Source organism: Podarcis liolepis (genome assembly GCF_965112155.1).
Source record: "Podarcis liolepis genome assembly, chromosome: 6".
NCBI classification, from domain to species: Eukaryota; Metazoa; Chordata; class Lepidosauria; order Squamata; family Lacertidae; genus Podarcis; species Podarcis liolepis.
In genome coordinates this window covers 51,792,033-51,808,183 of record NC_139559.1, presented here as the reverse complement: position 1 = coordinate 51,808,183, position 16,151 = coordinate 51,792,033, and the positions used below count along the sequence as shown (strand labels likewise).

Below are 16,151 nucleotides of genomic sequence, written 5' to 3'. Positions count from 1 at the left end.
CACCAAGGGCAATCTCCGAATCTCCCCATGACTGTGCTCTCCACTGCACAGCTGACTGGAGCCCATCAGCAGGCAAAAGTGAGCATGGCTGAGTCATGCTGCAAAACTGTCCATGGAGGAAAAGATCACTCTGTTCTCCATGGGCAGTTGGTTGCATTTCCATGGAGTGCATTGAAATAAGAAGCATTGGGTGTGGGTGGGGGAAGATGCAATAGTAAGGTGTGTTCTCTTACATGTTCCAGGTTTTCTAAATTTACAACCTTGCTTTTAAGCCAATTCTCAGAGCATACACAAACAAAAGTGAAATAATAAACAATAAAACAAATACTCAGAAGTAACATGAAGTCCATAGAACAGAAACCACAATCATATTAATTACCTGAGAATATAGAAAACATTTGGCCCGGTGCCTGAATATGAGTAAGATGGGCAGCAGTAATGCAGCCCTAGTGAGAGCAGTCCATGATCAGTGCAGACCCTCCAACTGTCCCTATTTTCCATGGACAGTCCCGGATTCACAAAACCCATCCCAGTTTCTGATTTGATCTCAGAATGTCCCGTTTCCCTTAGGACGTCCCTATTTTCACAAGATTAATGTTGGAGCATATGGAGTTATCTGACCCCAGAGCCATCTCAAGGCAGCCCTGTATGGGGAAGTTTTTTAATGTTTAATGTTTTATCGTTTTTATATATGTTGGAAGCCACCCTTCGTCCAAAGATCACAGGGTGGTTTACAGTAAAACAAAACAAAACAAAAAACCCACGGCACATTTTAAAGACCATAGATTGTTTAAACAGCAAAGGCCTGTGTGAAGAAGAATGTTTCTGTCTGACTCCACTCACTTACCATGTTGACATTGCCTTGGTACTTTTTACAATCTGTGATATAGATTATAGTGCAATGACTGGCAAGAAGGAAGGACTGGGTTATAGTGTTGGCATCGCAAAGGTAGATAGAAGTGTAATGGGAAAGCATAGGGGAGGGGATGCAATGTTAACTACCGCATTCAGAGACTCCACATATACCAATCAGATAAAGAAAGTACACCTAAACAGAAGCAATATAGAGTACACATTTCTTTTCCTCTGGGATAACCAGTCTTAAGCATCCATTTTTAAAGGAGTTATCACACTGCCAATGAACCAAATATTATCTTACAAGAAAAAGGAGGCCGACAGAGCAATCCTGTACATTGGGGATAACCAATGTAGTGCCCTCCAGATGTTGTGGGTCACAACTCCCATCATACCTGACCACTGGCTGGGGTTGATGGGAGTTGCAGTCCACAACATCTAGAAGCACCACATTGGCTACCCCTGCTGTACATGCTTACTCAAGTCCCACTGTGTACCTTAGATTTAGTGTATGCAGGATTGCTGCCTAAAATGACAAATCTACACATACCTAAGTAAGCATCAATGAGCATATTGACACTTACTTCTGAGTAAACACAGCAGGGGGTATGCTGTTAAGAGCTGTAGTTGTGGAGCGTTTCAGTAATGCTTCTCCCAGCTAGTGCCGAATCTCTGCAGGTGGGAGTCAAAGCTCTGAAACAATTTTACATCACAGTCTTCTGACAAAACATGGCTAGAAGAAGCAAAAGCACTGAACCACTGGGGACAATTCAAAAGCAAGGTGATATACCGTATTTTTCACTCTATAACACGCACCCTACCATAACACGCACGTAGTTTTTAGAGGAGGAAAATCCGTAGGCATGCCACCCGTAGGCATTCCCTCCATAACACGCACAGACATTTCCCCTTACTTTCTAGGAGGAAAAAAGTGAGTGTTATGGTGCAAAAAATACGGTACTTTGTTAAAGGAACCATCTGCTATTATGGATAAGCAAAGAAGATTCCTGTCATTATCTTGGCAGAGAAGGGTTTGAATGTGGTTATCTGCAAAAGGTTCTGAAACCAAAGGTGGTGTTTGACAGGAGTTTCTATGGATCACGAGTGACAATGTGCTTTTGAGGTCATATCCTTCTTGGGGCTTCCTATAGGCCTCTGACTGAACACTGCTGGACCAGATGAGCCTGTGATCTGATTCAGTATGGCTCTTCTTATGTTCTTATGAGGCAGGGTACAGGGAATCCATGCTCTGCACGGGTGCTTGCCTTGACTTTTCTTTCAAATTTCCTGGTTCCTATCACCTTGTACCCTTATAAGTTCACCCCATATTATACCCTCTCATGTAAATGTTTTCCTTCACATTTAACAACAACAGCAACAACAAAAATTTATTTGTACCCCTCCCTCCCCGGCCGGAGCCGGGCTCAGGGCGGCTAACATCATAAAACTAACACAGAATACAAAGAACATAAGAACATAAAAACAGGCAAGCAATTAATTAAAATACATCTTAAAATTAGTTCAGAGCAAATTAAAATCTGGACCGATGGCAGACCACGGGTAAAATTGAGAGTGGTTAATATTCTCCAGGGCCAACTGTTACCACTGGTCTTATAGTTTCAAAAACTATTCAGAATTCTATTAGAACCAAAAATGTTGCTGTTATGATAACACACACACACACACACTTTTTTCTACCCAGACTAATGGATGTGGCTGCAGCTCCTGACGCAAATGAAGACTCAGGTGCTTAATGAGGAAGAAGTATCTATCTTCTTCAGACTAAAAAAGAGTTCACATGCTAAAAAGCTTCTGCATGGAATTCACTTTCCAGGCAGAAATTTGTGCAGATCACCATTTGTCTATGCAGAGATTTGCACACATGTAGGCTCGTCATACCTAATTACAGACATGTTGGATTTGCACAATTTCCTACAGAAACTGACTTTTGTTTAAGAATTTTGTGGTATGTGAAGTGGCTCCTGGTCTCATCGAGTGTTCTTCAACACTAAGTGCCTTGCAGATGACTGCATTTTGAATTAAATTCCGTTCCAAAAAGGCAGCACAGTGTGCCACCATAAGAACAAGGTCAATACATGCATCTTTAATAGGTATGCCAAAGGGACTGTTAATAAACAGGCAATTGCTTACATATAATAGTTGAGACTTGGTTATTAGACACAGGAAAAAGTTGAGTGAGAAATGTGGTGCAGGTGGGTGTCCCCCCACCCCTGCACTCTCGTCCCATCAGGTATGTGTTACTTTGTCCATCCCCCAAACTCTAAAAAACAGAGTCCTTTGTATCCTGTGATGTCCCACCTCCTTTTCATCCATTTCAAAACCTCTGGGGGCGGGGAGGGATTCTGCTGATGAGAGTTAAGACAGAGAAGAGAAAGCCTGCAAGGACTTCAGTGCTTAATTTAACTGTCACTGGGATGAAGCATTATATAGACTGCAGCTCAATAGCAGAATTCTGAATCCATATGTTTTATATACAGCAAGTCACTTCGTAGCTGCATAGAAACATGCTCTGATTTAAATACCTCTCGGAGCAATTTCTATGCACAAACTAAGTGCATTCTGTTCAGTGACTGGTCTTGTGTTCAGCGAGGCATTTTTGGCCAGGGAAAGGTGGATGAGGAACACCAACAGCTATACAAAAGCAAAGCTCATTGTCTCTGAAAAGAACCCAGTGATTAGCTGGACATTCTTTCAACTGCAATGTCATCCTGTGCCTTTTAGAATGGTGTGGTTGCAAACTGACCTAATGGTCACAAATAGTCTCTTCTAACAAATAGTTTTCATTTCCATCCTTTTGCTGCAGGAAGACTGATTAATATATGGGCTTTGTGTATTACAAAATCCCATGCATGGTATTAGGCCCAAAACTCAAAAGGCTGAGAATCTGAGCTTGTTTTCTGCAAGTTTCTCGCCCTTTGTGGTTGTAAAAAAGATAGACCTGAAAGCACCTGGGCAAGGTCTGATGGGATCTCAGCAGTTAAGAGCAGAGGCTGAGCACCATTTCCAATGTTCAGGGTGTAAAGCGCCAATGTCCTCCCCTTTTGTGACGGGCAGAAACAGAATAAATTGTGCAAAATAAGCTAATATATCCACAATGTATAAATCTGTTTATGAATTACGGACTGTAGATTTCAGCTTTTCTTGGTGCAGAGTATAGGATACCTTGGCACAAATATTTTAATTTGTGTCAATAACCACCACTGGTTATCATTAATAAATAGAAGAGAACTAAATCCCTTTGAGAATAAATAGAAGAGAACTAAATCCCTTTGAGAATTCCTCCCCACAGGAGGCGTTATTGTTACAACAAGGAGGTTAGCACATCATCACAAAGCCCTGTCTAAGGCACAGGAGCAGATCTACAAACTGGACTTAGGAGTACCTAAGTGTAAGCAATCTGCAGCACACGCTCTCAATATACTTTCCTTCCATTAGAATCAATGTTTCCTTCCTTCAGAAGCTTATGGGGTATAATTAAATAATTTAATTTGTACCAGGAAATGAGAGGGTGAGAGATGGAGAATCTTTGTGGCTCACATGAAGACCCTCCCGGAGCCCAGAGGACTTCACTGAGGGCAGAGAAGAGACTGGAGGTGCAGCGGTGCTTTGTTTAGGCTGGTCAGTCTCCCCACCTAACAGCTGATGTGCGCTGTGGTGCAGCAGCCACTTTTCTTTGCGTCCTCCAGCCTCCGGCTGGCCCCAGAGCTTCAACTTCAGTTGTGGATATTTTTGCCATGGTCTTTTTTATCTGGATTGCAGAGAAAGCTGCAGAGAGGGCATTTAAAGGGTGTTTAGAGGGTGCTCTCCACTTACCCGATTTTCACTTATGTGTGCCAGAATGTAACCCCCATGTAAGTGGGGAATTGCCTGTATACTTGATTCAATTAGTTTCACCTAGAGTCGTGCAAAGAAGATTCCAACCCCTGCTCCCAATTCTCCTTAAATTCCAACCAAAAAGTATGGGGGATCCTGCCTGCATCTCTCCCCTTGCCCTCTGATCTTAGGTTTTACAAAAGTTCATTTTCATGCTTAGGAGCCACAATTAAAAACCCTTTAAAGAAAACGAATGCTTCAAAAATGCCATACATGGTCAGTGGTGAAGCTATACAAATAAGAGTTTTTCACAAACCACTTACAAAATGTTTCCAGGTGTTGGCCTCTCCCATGATGGCAGCTGACAACTTGGTCACTGACCACAAGAGGAAAAGGAGAACTTGTGAATTTAAATGTAAGTTACAGATGTCATATAAACTTCCATATGCAATTAGTGCAAAAAAACTTCTAAAAGATTCCAAAAATATTTCTATGCCAGTTAAGACTTTTGCAATATTTTTTATACACATAGATGGCTACAAATCTGCATTACTCAGCAGAGGCACTTTCCAGTTATTGATGTAAGAAATCAGAAGGCAAGGGCCCACAGCACTAATACTTCTAACCTATGATAGGCCTACTGATAAATCTTGGCTTCCTCTCATGGCCTCTCCCCTCTGTTGCATCTCCAGGAGAAAATTGGTTGCATATGTAATCTACTGCCTTTCAGCACCACTCTGCCTGCAAACCTAATTTAGTACAGTGGTAAAAACCTTATAATGCAAGCAAGCATCAATTTTTTGGCTTACATAATCTATTGGATCAATGTCTGAAACTAATTGCTCTCATGGAAAAACTGCTAGCCTTGCAAGACAACCCAAGCTACCATCTCACCACCTTTCACTTCCTAGAACCATTAATCACACTCAGATGATTTATAGGTTATTGGGATTTTCTGATTAATTTTCCACATCTCCAGATCTGTCTGTCTCAGGTAGATACAGAGGGCAATATGAAACCACTGAACAAGTATTAGGTGCCTGTTCCAAATCTGAATGTTGTCAAAGTGGGGCAGAGGGAGGAGATACTTATTCTGGTCTTGCTCCATAAAGTTTCTTCCCTATTAGCATTCCAATGGTTTTAATCAGCTCCCAACGTTTTATCTATAACACAAGATAACAATGATTTGAGGATGTTTGTTACATCAAACACCTTGGTACTCAAACAACTTGGAACCCAAATACTGCAAACCCAGAAGTAAGTGTTCCGGTTTGCGAACTTTTTTTGGAAGTCGAACATGCTCCGTTTTGAGTGTCACACTTCCATTTTGAGTGTTACGCTGAGGTCTGTCTGTTTTTGCTATTTATTATGCATTTTTGTTTTTGCTACTCTTTTTTGTTTTGTTTTTGTGACTGTGTGGAACCCAGTTCAGCTACTGATTGATTGATTGATTGATTGATTGATCGATTTTGTGACTGCAGACTGCTTTCATTTTATGGATCAATGGTCTCGTTAGATAGTAAAATTCATGTTAAATTGCTCTTTTAGGGGTTGTTTTTAAAAGTCTGTAATGGATTAATCCATTCTGCATTACTTTCTATGGGAAAGTACACCTTGGTTTTGAAACGCTTTGGTTTTGGAATGGACATCCAGAATGGATTAAGTTTGAGAACCAAGGTACCACTGTAAGTCTCACCCTCATTAACAAACATTCAAACTGCAAATACCATCAAGCATTATATTTTGCCCTGTTAACATGGATTCAGAAGGAAAGCCAACCCCAAACCACTGACCAGAAACACAGAACAAAATAGGACCAAGTCTTTCTTTCTTCTCTTAAAGCCTAAGATTTTCCAATAGAGACTGTTGGTCAGGTGCTATAACTGAGGTTAACTAGTAAGAAACAGCTAGGCAATGTGATGCCCTCCATATATTGTGGACCACAATTCCCATCATCCCTGACCAGGGTTGGGGCTGATGTGAGTTGTAGTGCAAAACATCTGGGAGGCACCAGGTTGGCTAGCCCTTGTAGTAAGGCACTCATGGTAAGGCACTAATCAGAAAGCTGTACCTCCTGATCATGTACAGCATAATTTGAAGTCACTTATTCCAGGTTAATAATTAATGTTACTTTCAAATAGACCGAAAATTATGAACTACTAATACACAACCAAGTGTGGCCTTAAGAACTCTGTACATCACAGAGACACACACACAAGTGGTTCTATCATTAAAGTGTGGGGTACTCTGTTAAAACCACAAAAATTCAATTCAGGATGTGGAGAGTCTACTTGTCCTCTCCCTCTCCACATTCTCCACCTATCAACCTTTCTGTGCCATCCCACACTTGCCCACCCAAATTGAAGCATAACAAGAAAGCAGCAGGCAGCTAGATACTCACTGCTGTCTTCAAGTTTCAGTATTACTTTGAACATGCAGAGGAAGAGGACTGGGGCTGAAAGATTAAGCGACAGAATGGTTGCATGGCGCATCAGTTGTAAGCAAGCTCACTCTGTACGTGCCTCAATTCTTTTAACCCAATAGTTTTTGGATCTTAGGAAATTTTATGTGTGTGTGACTCCCCACCCTACCCATATGTTGTATTGTGCTTTCAGCAGCAAAGCCCTGGACACTGATTGGCTATGGTGGTGTGAACATTGCAATTGGTCTGAGAGCAATGTTGTTAAATTTGCATGGAAGACAGCGGCAAGAAAGAAAGGGAAGGAGAGAAACAACATAATATTAGAAGCTGTATGTTCGAAGAGACTTCTAGGAAGTATTGGGAAGAGGCAGAGTAGCTCAAGAAAGGGAGACAAAATACACAATGGGCTAAAAGAAGGAATCTGGGGAAAGTTTGGGTACTAGACAAATGGAGCTGAAAAAATAGAGGCACTGGGCAGAGGCCAAATTTCACATTGGGCCTGGTAGCACAAGATGGCCAAACTGAGAAGGCTGGAAGGCTAAGGGCTGAGAGACAAGGAGGCAATGGATCATGAGGCAGTTTGAACTAGAATTTAGACAGATATTCCCTTCCTTTGCCTCAAAAGGGAAAGTTTTGTCAGTTACGGCTACCATTGTTGCTGCACCACTGTGACCTGATAACCCTAAGAAGGCATAAAGGAGCTGAATTTGACATACTGATTTGAAATTAACAATTCCTTTGCTACAGGCTTCATTCACATGTCTGTAAGCAGAACTAAAAACCTTCACAATTATGTATTATGCAAATTAAAACAAATTGCAATCTTTGTTTTTCAGGAACTGTTTTCAGTAGCGGCCAGTGTGGTGGGGCAGAGCTGCCACCCCACCCCAGCTGTACTATAGTTTACCTGGATGGTGAGGTAAAAAGCAGATTGGCAGTGAAGCACAGACACACTGCTGGAGCCAATACAGCATTCACATCAGTGTGTCCGCACAATTTGACCTCACTTGAAGTATAAATGAATCCTACACATGTCTGCTCAAAAGCCAGTCCATTGAGTTCAATGTCACTTAAGCCCAAGAAACTGAATGTAGGATTGCAGTCTAAGAGAGTGGTTTTCAACACCAATGACTATAACAACAAAAAGACTCGTTGAAAGAGATGGCATTGTGCAGAATTGGGGAGCGGGGAAATACAGAACAGGACTACTGTATACCCTGGCTGAAAACCTTCTTTCTTTTCTCAATCTTCCTCAGCCTGTACTTTCCTTGTTCGGAACAAATGGGGTAGGTGGCCTGAGGTTATGTCTAGTATAGTCTGCAAATTCTTTTGAAATGAAGGCAGGAAATCTCAAGACAGTCGGATTTTGCCTGAACTCAGATTTCACTCAGCATGGTCCAGAACTCATAAGGTTCTATAACAGAAAAGTTGTCTTAAGCGGAATCCTAGAACTTGCTGCACCAGCAAATAAGTGTTAGGAAGAAGCATACAGAGTGCTACGTCAAAAGCATTAGGTTACTCCAACACTGCAGGGATGTTAACTCTGGTGTTTTAAGGTAATATGTCAGCACAAATTTTTAGGAGAGGAATGAGAGATTTGCCATTTCTAACTCTTAGTTTCCAACTTCATATTTTAAAAAAATAAAAAATGTGAGATGTTCACTTTTGGAAAACCACACTATTGATGCATTTCAGAAGCGACAGCAGGCTTAGAATATGTTTTCTATACATCCATCACATATGCATCAGGTTGGGCAATTAGATATATTTAAGCATATGGTACCCTAATTCAGTCCAGCAGGGAAATAGATTTTGTTAATCTTATTAGGTTTGAGCCATGCTGCTGCTGTTATTTGTATGAGGGTCTTTCTGGTCTTATTTTCCAACCCCATGGGCATAATATACACGTGGTGTCACCATTTACACAAATGTATGATAAGAGATTGAAGAACAGACCACCAACTTTTTTGGGCTCATGAGCTGATTAGCAAACCGAACAAAGTGTTGTGGGCCTCTCTCTCTCTCTCCCTTCCCTGCAACCTATTCTATGGGTTACAATAGAATGCTTCCTTCAAGTCTACTTTAATTGAAGGAGAGGTGGCCTCACGTGCACCAGGGAAGGCTTCTGTGGGCACATATGCAACCCTAGGCACCTTGCTGGCAACCCCCGGAATAGTTTTCCCAGCAGTAAATATTGTTTTATTAACGATGTGCTATCCTGTGACAATATTTTCCTTGTTCTTGCTGACTAATTTCCTTAAATTTTAAGTCTTAAACCAGTGGTTTTCAACAATTGTGCCGCAGCATCCTGGGGTGCTTTGAATGATGGTCAGGGTGCCATGGGCAACACTGGCCTCTGTCTCTCTTTCCTTCTCTCCCTCCTCTGAGGCCCTCTCCCATCTCTGTCTCCCAAAGGTTTGTACAGCTGTTTGTTGAAGGCAAGGGGTGACATAACTGGGCTCCTGAGCCCCACAGTGGTGCCATGGAAAGCATGTAGTTGGTCAAGGGAGCCGTGGACCCAAAAAGGTTGAAAATCTCTGGCTTAAACTAATGGGAAGCTTTATCTAGCATTCATTTCATACAAAGGAAGTTTATTTAAGCATTTTGCTGTAAAATGGGAAGCTCTATTCACTATTTACTCCAGTAGCAAATAAAGAATAGAACCTCATCACTCAGAAGGGGGAGGCTACGTACTCTTCCACCACTGGGTGATAGAAGCAACAAGCATTTCCGCATCCTACCAAGAAGTAGAAGAGAATATTGCAGTTCCTGCCCAGCTGGCTCAACATTAAGCTATTGAAACAGTAAGCTATTGCCCACACTAGCCTTCCCCAAACAGGTGCCCTCCACATGTTTTGGACTACAATTCCCATCAGCGCCAGCCATCATGGTTTGATGATGGGAGCTAAAGTCCAAAACATCTAGAGGGTACCAGTTTGAGGAAAGCTGGTTTACACTGACGAGAAATAGCTCTTATTCGTTCAGAAATAAGACTTTCCCAGTCTTATGCCTCAATTGTAGGGAGCTGAACTAGATGACTCTCAGGATCCCTTCAAACTCTTTAAATCTATGATTCTGTCTGGAAATATCAGGGATAAACCTGAGCCCTTCTGCATGCAAAGCAAATGCTGTACCACTGAGCTATGGCTCTTCCTCAAGGCCAAGTGGGAACTCTGTATTAAAACCGGCTCTGGCATTAGACCTATTGAGATGAGAAGCTCCTAGTCCTCAAAACCATTAAACTTTTGTTTTAAATCGCAAAATTGACAATCTGAAACACTAGCTTTTTATGCTTCCAACCCATAAATTCAGCTGGGAAGACAATACATCGCAGGCAATTTGCAAAATCTGAATGACAGGAAAGGGATGAACCTTCTCAGAAAGGTCCAAGTAGAATAATGTTTTTTTACAGGATGGCCACAGTTCAGTTACTGCTACAAAAAAATGACAACACAGTATTGCAACCAAAGCAGGACTTACAGTATTGTAATCCATAAACAAGTACTGTAGTAAAAAGAAATCTGAAAACAGGACTGAAAATCCAATGTGTTTGATAGCTTTTAGGTATGTTTAAAAATATGTATACTGCAAAACATTATCTTCAGCGTTCCACAATGATCACTGCAGTATTGATCAACAATGGCAGAGGCTTTTACCTAGGCTGAAATAAATGCCTTCTGTTACCCTAGTAGAATTTGACTTTTTTAAAACAGCATCTTTGCCTTGTCACAATGTTTCTGATTTATTGTTGTCAGTCTGCAATGTAGCATACAGCTGGGGAACTGCTGTTTCACAAAATAAGGCAAAGGTGCAATCCTATGCGTACTTACCAAGGAGGCGTAAGCCTTCTTTTTCAATAGGCATTCATAGAATTCAGCTGTAAAACCCCTTGAGACCATCAAACATCTTTTCACAGTTCATTGGATCATGGCCATTGATCCAGAAGTAGGAATGAACATGGACTTATTTCCCCCTCACAATTTGCTGTGCAATGGAATCAGTCTGGAATATTTACAAGGGAAGACATCATATCCAGGGCAGCAATCCTAATCCAGGAGTAAGCTCCACTGAGTTCAATAGGATTTATTTCTTGCAACAGAATGTACTGCAAAGGTGCTGCCTCTTCTTTTCGCATCAAGTATATATGACCACAGCTTTACCAGAACAAGGAGTTAATACAAGCACCTCTGTAATTCAGAAAGCTGGGGTTACAGAGTCATCTCACCAGTTTGCTGACAGACCAACTCCTACGCTGAAAAATGCTGCAGCTTTCCCACAAGCTACTGGGCAGGACTTTACTAACCTCTGAACTGTCCTTCCAGTTGCCCTGAACTAAGCCTGCTGCTCTAATGCCTTTTCCACTAATACCACTTTGAGCACAAAGGTGCAGCCAGGACAGGCCTGAAAACAAATCTAATTTCTCCCACTCCCTTACTCCTATGCTTCATTTCATTCAGACTCTTTGGATTAGGCTAACAAGAAGGGTTCAGAAACCTGGAGCAACTCTATAGTCTCCCTGCAGGAAGCCAACATAATTCACTTAACTTCACTTACATGGAAGCCTGTGAGTTTATATCAAACATTTCTATGTGAATGGGAAAACCACAATTCAGGGAGTGCCCCCACAGCTGGCTTCCAGCTGCCAGCCAACCAGACTTCAAACACAATTGCAATTTCCCTCACCCTTACACAGTGCTCAGCAAAAAACCTCTTTGCAAAAGACAAATACTTAGGCTGCCAGCTCTTCCAACATTAAAGCTCCCCCTGCCTTTCTTTCCTTTCTTTAAATCCATAACCACCCGCTTTAAAGCTTTAAATCAATATCCCTTCTTTCTATCTGTATTCAAAGGGGAATTATTCACATTGGGCGCTTTAAAAATTAAGCTAAGCTTCCAGGGCCATGCCAAACTTAAATCACAACAACCTTTAAAATTGGATCAGGGACACAGCAGAGCCCTGTCTGATCCCTGGCCGCAGGGGCCAACGTGGTTTTACTATCAGGAACAAAAATGAACATGGTTGTTCTATAGGCAAAGTGACTCTATATAAGGTGGCCAGTTTAGATTGCCCTGTCTTTTTCTGTTACTAAATTGCAGAAAATATTATTATTGTTTGGGCCTTTGCAGATTACGTTAAAAATCTACATCTATATCAATCTCTATTTATTTCTTATTTCTTATTTATTACATTTATATACCACCTTTATCTTCCAAGGAGCTCAAGGTGGCTTTTGTGGTTTTCCTCCCCATTTCATCCTCACAACAACCCTGTGAGGTAGGGGAGGCTAAGAGATGATGACTGGCCCAAGGTCACCCAGTGAGTTTCAAGGCTGAGTGGGGATTTAAACCTGCTCCTCCTGGTCCAAACCCACTAAACAGATGGTTGGCAATGCCAGTACATACTGAATGGCTGCTGAGCAAGATGGTGATCATGTCTTCAGTGGAAGCACATACCTAGGTCTCCATGTACTGCAACGTAGAGAACATTGCCCAGGTTGGATTAATGTACACTTGATGCAGAAGCAGAAGCAGTTCCGATTGCTGCAGAATGGCTTCTGCCAGCAGTGAGGCCTTGACAGCACATGATACTTCCACTCAGAGCTCTGCACTGGCTGCCAATTTCCTGCCTGGCCAAGTTCAAGGTGTTACTGTTAGTATATATAAAGCCCTTAATAACTTGGGACCAGTTTACTTTTGGGATCACCTCATCCCATATTTGCCCATTCAATCACTTAAATCTGCAGAACTGGCACTGGTAGAGGTGCCACATAATACTCGCCCTGCAGTTTTAAGAAATTATTCTTTGAGCAGCACCTAAACTTTGGAACTCCCTGGCTATTGACATCAGGAAGGCATGTTCACTGTACTCTTTCCAGCACCTACTAAAATATTTTTGTTTAGGCAAGCCTATTCAGACATAAGAAGTTACATGTGTTTTAATCTGTTTGTTGTTGATTTTTATTTGTTTTTTAAAATACCTGTCTTTTATTGTCTTTTATTGATTTATTGAATATTTTTGTCAACTTCTTTGAGGTTTTATTACAAATCTACACATTATTATAATTTACTGAAAACATATCTAATAGCTGAGCTCAACTATAAGTAGGTACATTTACACATAGTGTCACCATCTATGGGAGTTGGATATCGTAAGTTTGCTAGCTTACCCTGTACTTTTCCATTTTTACACTGTAAGTTTAACAGAATTTTAAAATTCAAAATGTAAAATAATATGCTTTTAGGGGCCCTGGAAATCTCAAAAAACCTTGAGTTGTGCAAAGTATCATGCTCCCACTTAAGCCAATAGGCTTGCTCAGTACCAGACTATGAACACCTTTCTCTGATTAAATATTAAACAGTCACCCTGGTTTTCTAAGTTTTATTAAGATGTCCAGCCAACGGTATTTTTATCTTCTTTTGGGACCTACCCTGCACCCTCCACCTCACAAACACCTGGTCAAAATGGGCCTCCAGCTGTTATTCACTTTGATGCAAAGTCACCAGAACATAAAGCTCCAGGTATAAAATGAGGGTGGAAAGTAAACAGTCAAATGCCACAAAATTACTTTTTAGCATTATTTTAAAATATTCAAATTTTTAAAGTTGCAGCAAGAAAAGCCAATACCCAGACCCATATTGTTACTCATACAGCAAAGCAAAATCACAAATGGCATTAGTATGCCAGCAACAGAACAGACCAAGTTGACAATAATACCTTTATTATTATCTTTGCTTATAGGCTGACCAATTTGCGAAATAACAGCACAACACAAAAATTAAGCAAATCGCTGCATCTTTGCTTGGGTTGGAGAGAAGGCAAGGCGCAAGCTATTAGGGTCAGCAAGGCTCAACAAATTGCCAGAATCCAGACAAGGAAAAGACCAAGAATAAGCCTTTTATACCCAAGAACAGCAAGAGGGTAAAGCAGCACAAGCAATGATCGATGCATTTCCCAAGCATAATCGTGCTAGCAAAAAGTTATAAAGTGATAGCCATAAGCATTAGTTTAGAAGAAACTGCACATTTGCTTAGCACAAATGTGATATAAAAGGGATACAGATGATGGGGTTAAGTATAGTCTGTGAGGTGTATTGATTATATAGGAATTTACTTATGCACTAGCAAACAGCTTACTTTTAAAAATACAGCTTTTTTTTTACCCAATATGTTGGCTGAAAGGTGCAGCTTATTCGAGAAAATCCAGAAATCATAAAGCAAAGCCTAGTAATCTTTCAGAGCCCCATACATTAAAGAGAAAGTTCCTTCTATGATTCCTCCAGTCTCCATTTTCCTTACAAAATTTCATATCACATGGTTTGCAGAGGGCCACTATTACAAAGACAAATGTAGATTCTGTCTCTGTGCAAGAAATCCAACTAAAAGGTTAAAGTCTGGCTCTCCCAAAGATTTGTGCAAACATCAGTCGACTTCCAAGCCTTCCTGATCTACAGTTCTTGGTTGTTGGCACTTGCTAAAATCTTGGCCATTAATGCCAGCATGTTGAGTTTGTCCTGACTGCATCACTGTTATAGTTATTGTGTTTTTATCTTTTTTATGATGAAGCACCTTGAGATTGTTTTTATAAAAGGCAGCATAAAAATGAAAACAATAAGGTTTTAAGTCTAGGTCAGGCCAAAGGCAGCCTTAGACACAATGGGCATTATCTGCTGCCAGGTTCTTGAGACTCTCTTAGCTCAAAATCCCAGCAGTGTCTGCAGCACATAGCTGACGCTAAATAAATGCTTAGTAGAACCAAGCAACAAATGTCATGGTACAACCATGCTCATTCAGATTCCCAACAAAAAGAGAAGACATGCCATTATTAGAGGAATTAATAAGAGATATGCCTAGATTACTCATGCTTCAGTAAGAGTCAGACTATAATGGTTAACATAAGAAACTCCCTTATAGTGAGTCAAACCGCTGGTTCATCTCAGTACAGTGGTACCTCGGGTTAAGAACTTAATTCATTCTGTAGGTCTGTTCTTAACCTGAAACTGTTCTTAACCTGAAGCACCATTTTAGCTAATGGGGCCTCCTGCTGCCGCTGCGCCGCCACTGCACGATTTCTGTTCTCATCCTGAAGCAAAGTTCTTAACCCAAGGTAATCTTTCTGGGTTAGCAGAGTCTGTAACCTGAAGCGTATGTAACCCGAGGTACCACTGTATTTGTCTAGGACTGAAAGCAGCTCTTCAAGGTTTCAACCAGGAGTCATCCTCAGCCCTATCTAATGAAATCAGGGATTGAACATGGAAACCTGCATGAAAAACTGAACTACAGCCCTCCCTTCAGTTGCCCCTGCTGAGCTATTACAAAGCCACATTTTGCAATAACTGCAAACTGCAGAGGCAGAGCCACATACCCTATGTGCATTACACAAACTATCCATATGTATCATTCTTTTAAGGGGTTCTTGGATTGCATGAGCTCCAACTCTATTATCATTTTCTCACCTCATAACTTTCAAAGCAATTTTTCCAGCAGGATTTGTAACCCAAACCTAATTATTCTTAAAGGCCATGCTGTGCAAAGCATAACAAATAATAGGACAGGTGAAAGTACAAAATGCCAAAGGAAATGGAACAAAGCTACATCTTGAAATCCTATCTGCTCATTGTACTAATGGAGATAAGAAGCGTATTTCCAACATTCAACAGCAGGGAATTCACACGCCAGGGGAACAGAGAAAGTCTCTGAAATATCATTGGCAAGTTAAGAAAACTTTAAGTCTTATGTTTTCAGCCAAGTATCACTCAGCAGCCATTAAACATATTTTTTACCCATTAGCGGAACATTAGAAATTCCATGAATTTGAAGTTTATTATTTCCATGGTTCAGTTTATACAGTACTTTTTATGGGATTTATATCTTTTGGCTGAACTTCCCCAGGCATAAATAAAACCATTTACTATGCTGGCTAGTGCACAGGAACATATGACTGGCACTTTTATGCATGTTGGCTTAAGAAGGAGGATTAAAGGAAGGGCCAGACACATCTGATATTTGCTTTTAAAAGCATTTAATAAACCTGTGGTTAGCTT

General features: G+C 40.9%; 1 protein-coding gene across 3 annotated transcripts in view; it reads right to left on the bottom strand.

Moving 5' to 3' along the window:
• Nucleotides 1-16,151, bottom strand: part of ZSWIM5 (zinc finger SWIM-type containing 5) — a 120,871-nt gene that overhangs the window by 65,300 nt on the left and 39,420 nt on the right. The window contains exon 1 of one of the 3 annotated variants that reach the window (XM_083509531.1): nt 10,942-10,990. The exons of 1 other annotated variant lie outside the window; for it this stretch is intronic. In XM_083509531.1, coding sequence (XP_083365657.1) covers nt 10,942-10,975 — 34 coding nt within the window. In that variant the 5' untranslated portion in view covers nt 10,976-10,990. Of the gene's footprint in view, nt 1-7,090; nt 7,140-10,941; nt 10,991-16,151 lie in introns of those variants that run through there. One more of the 3 variants, XM_083509530.1, reaches the window with a different exon arrangement.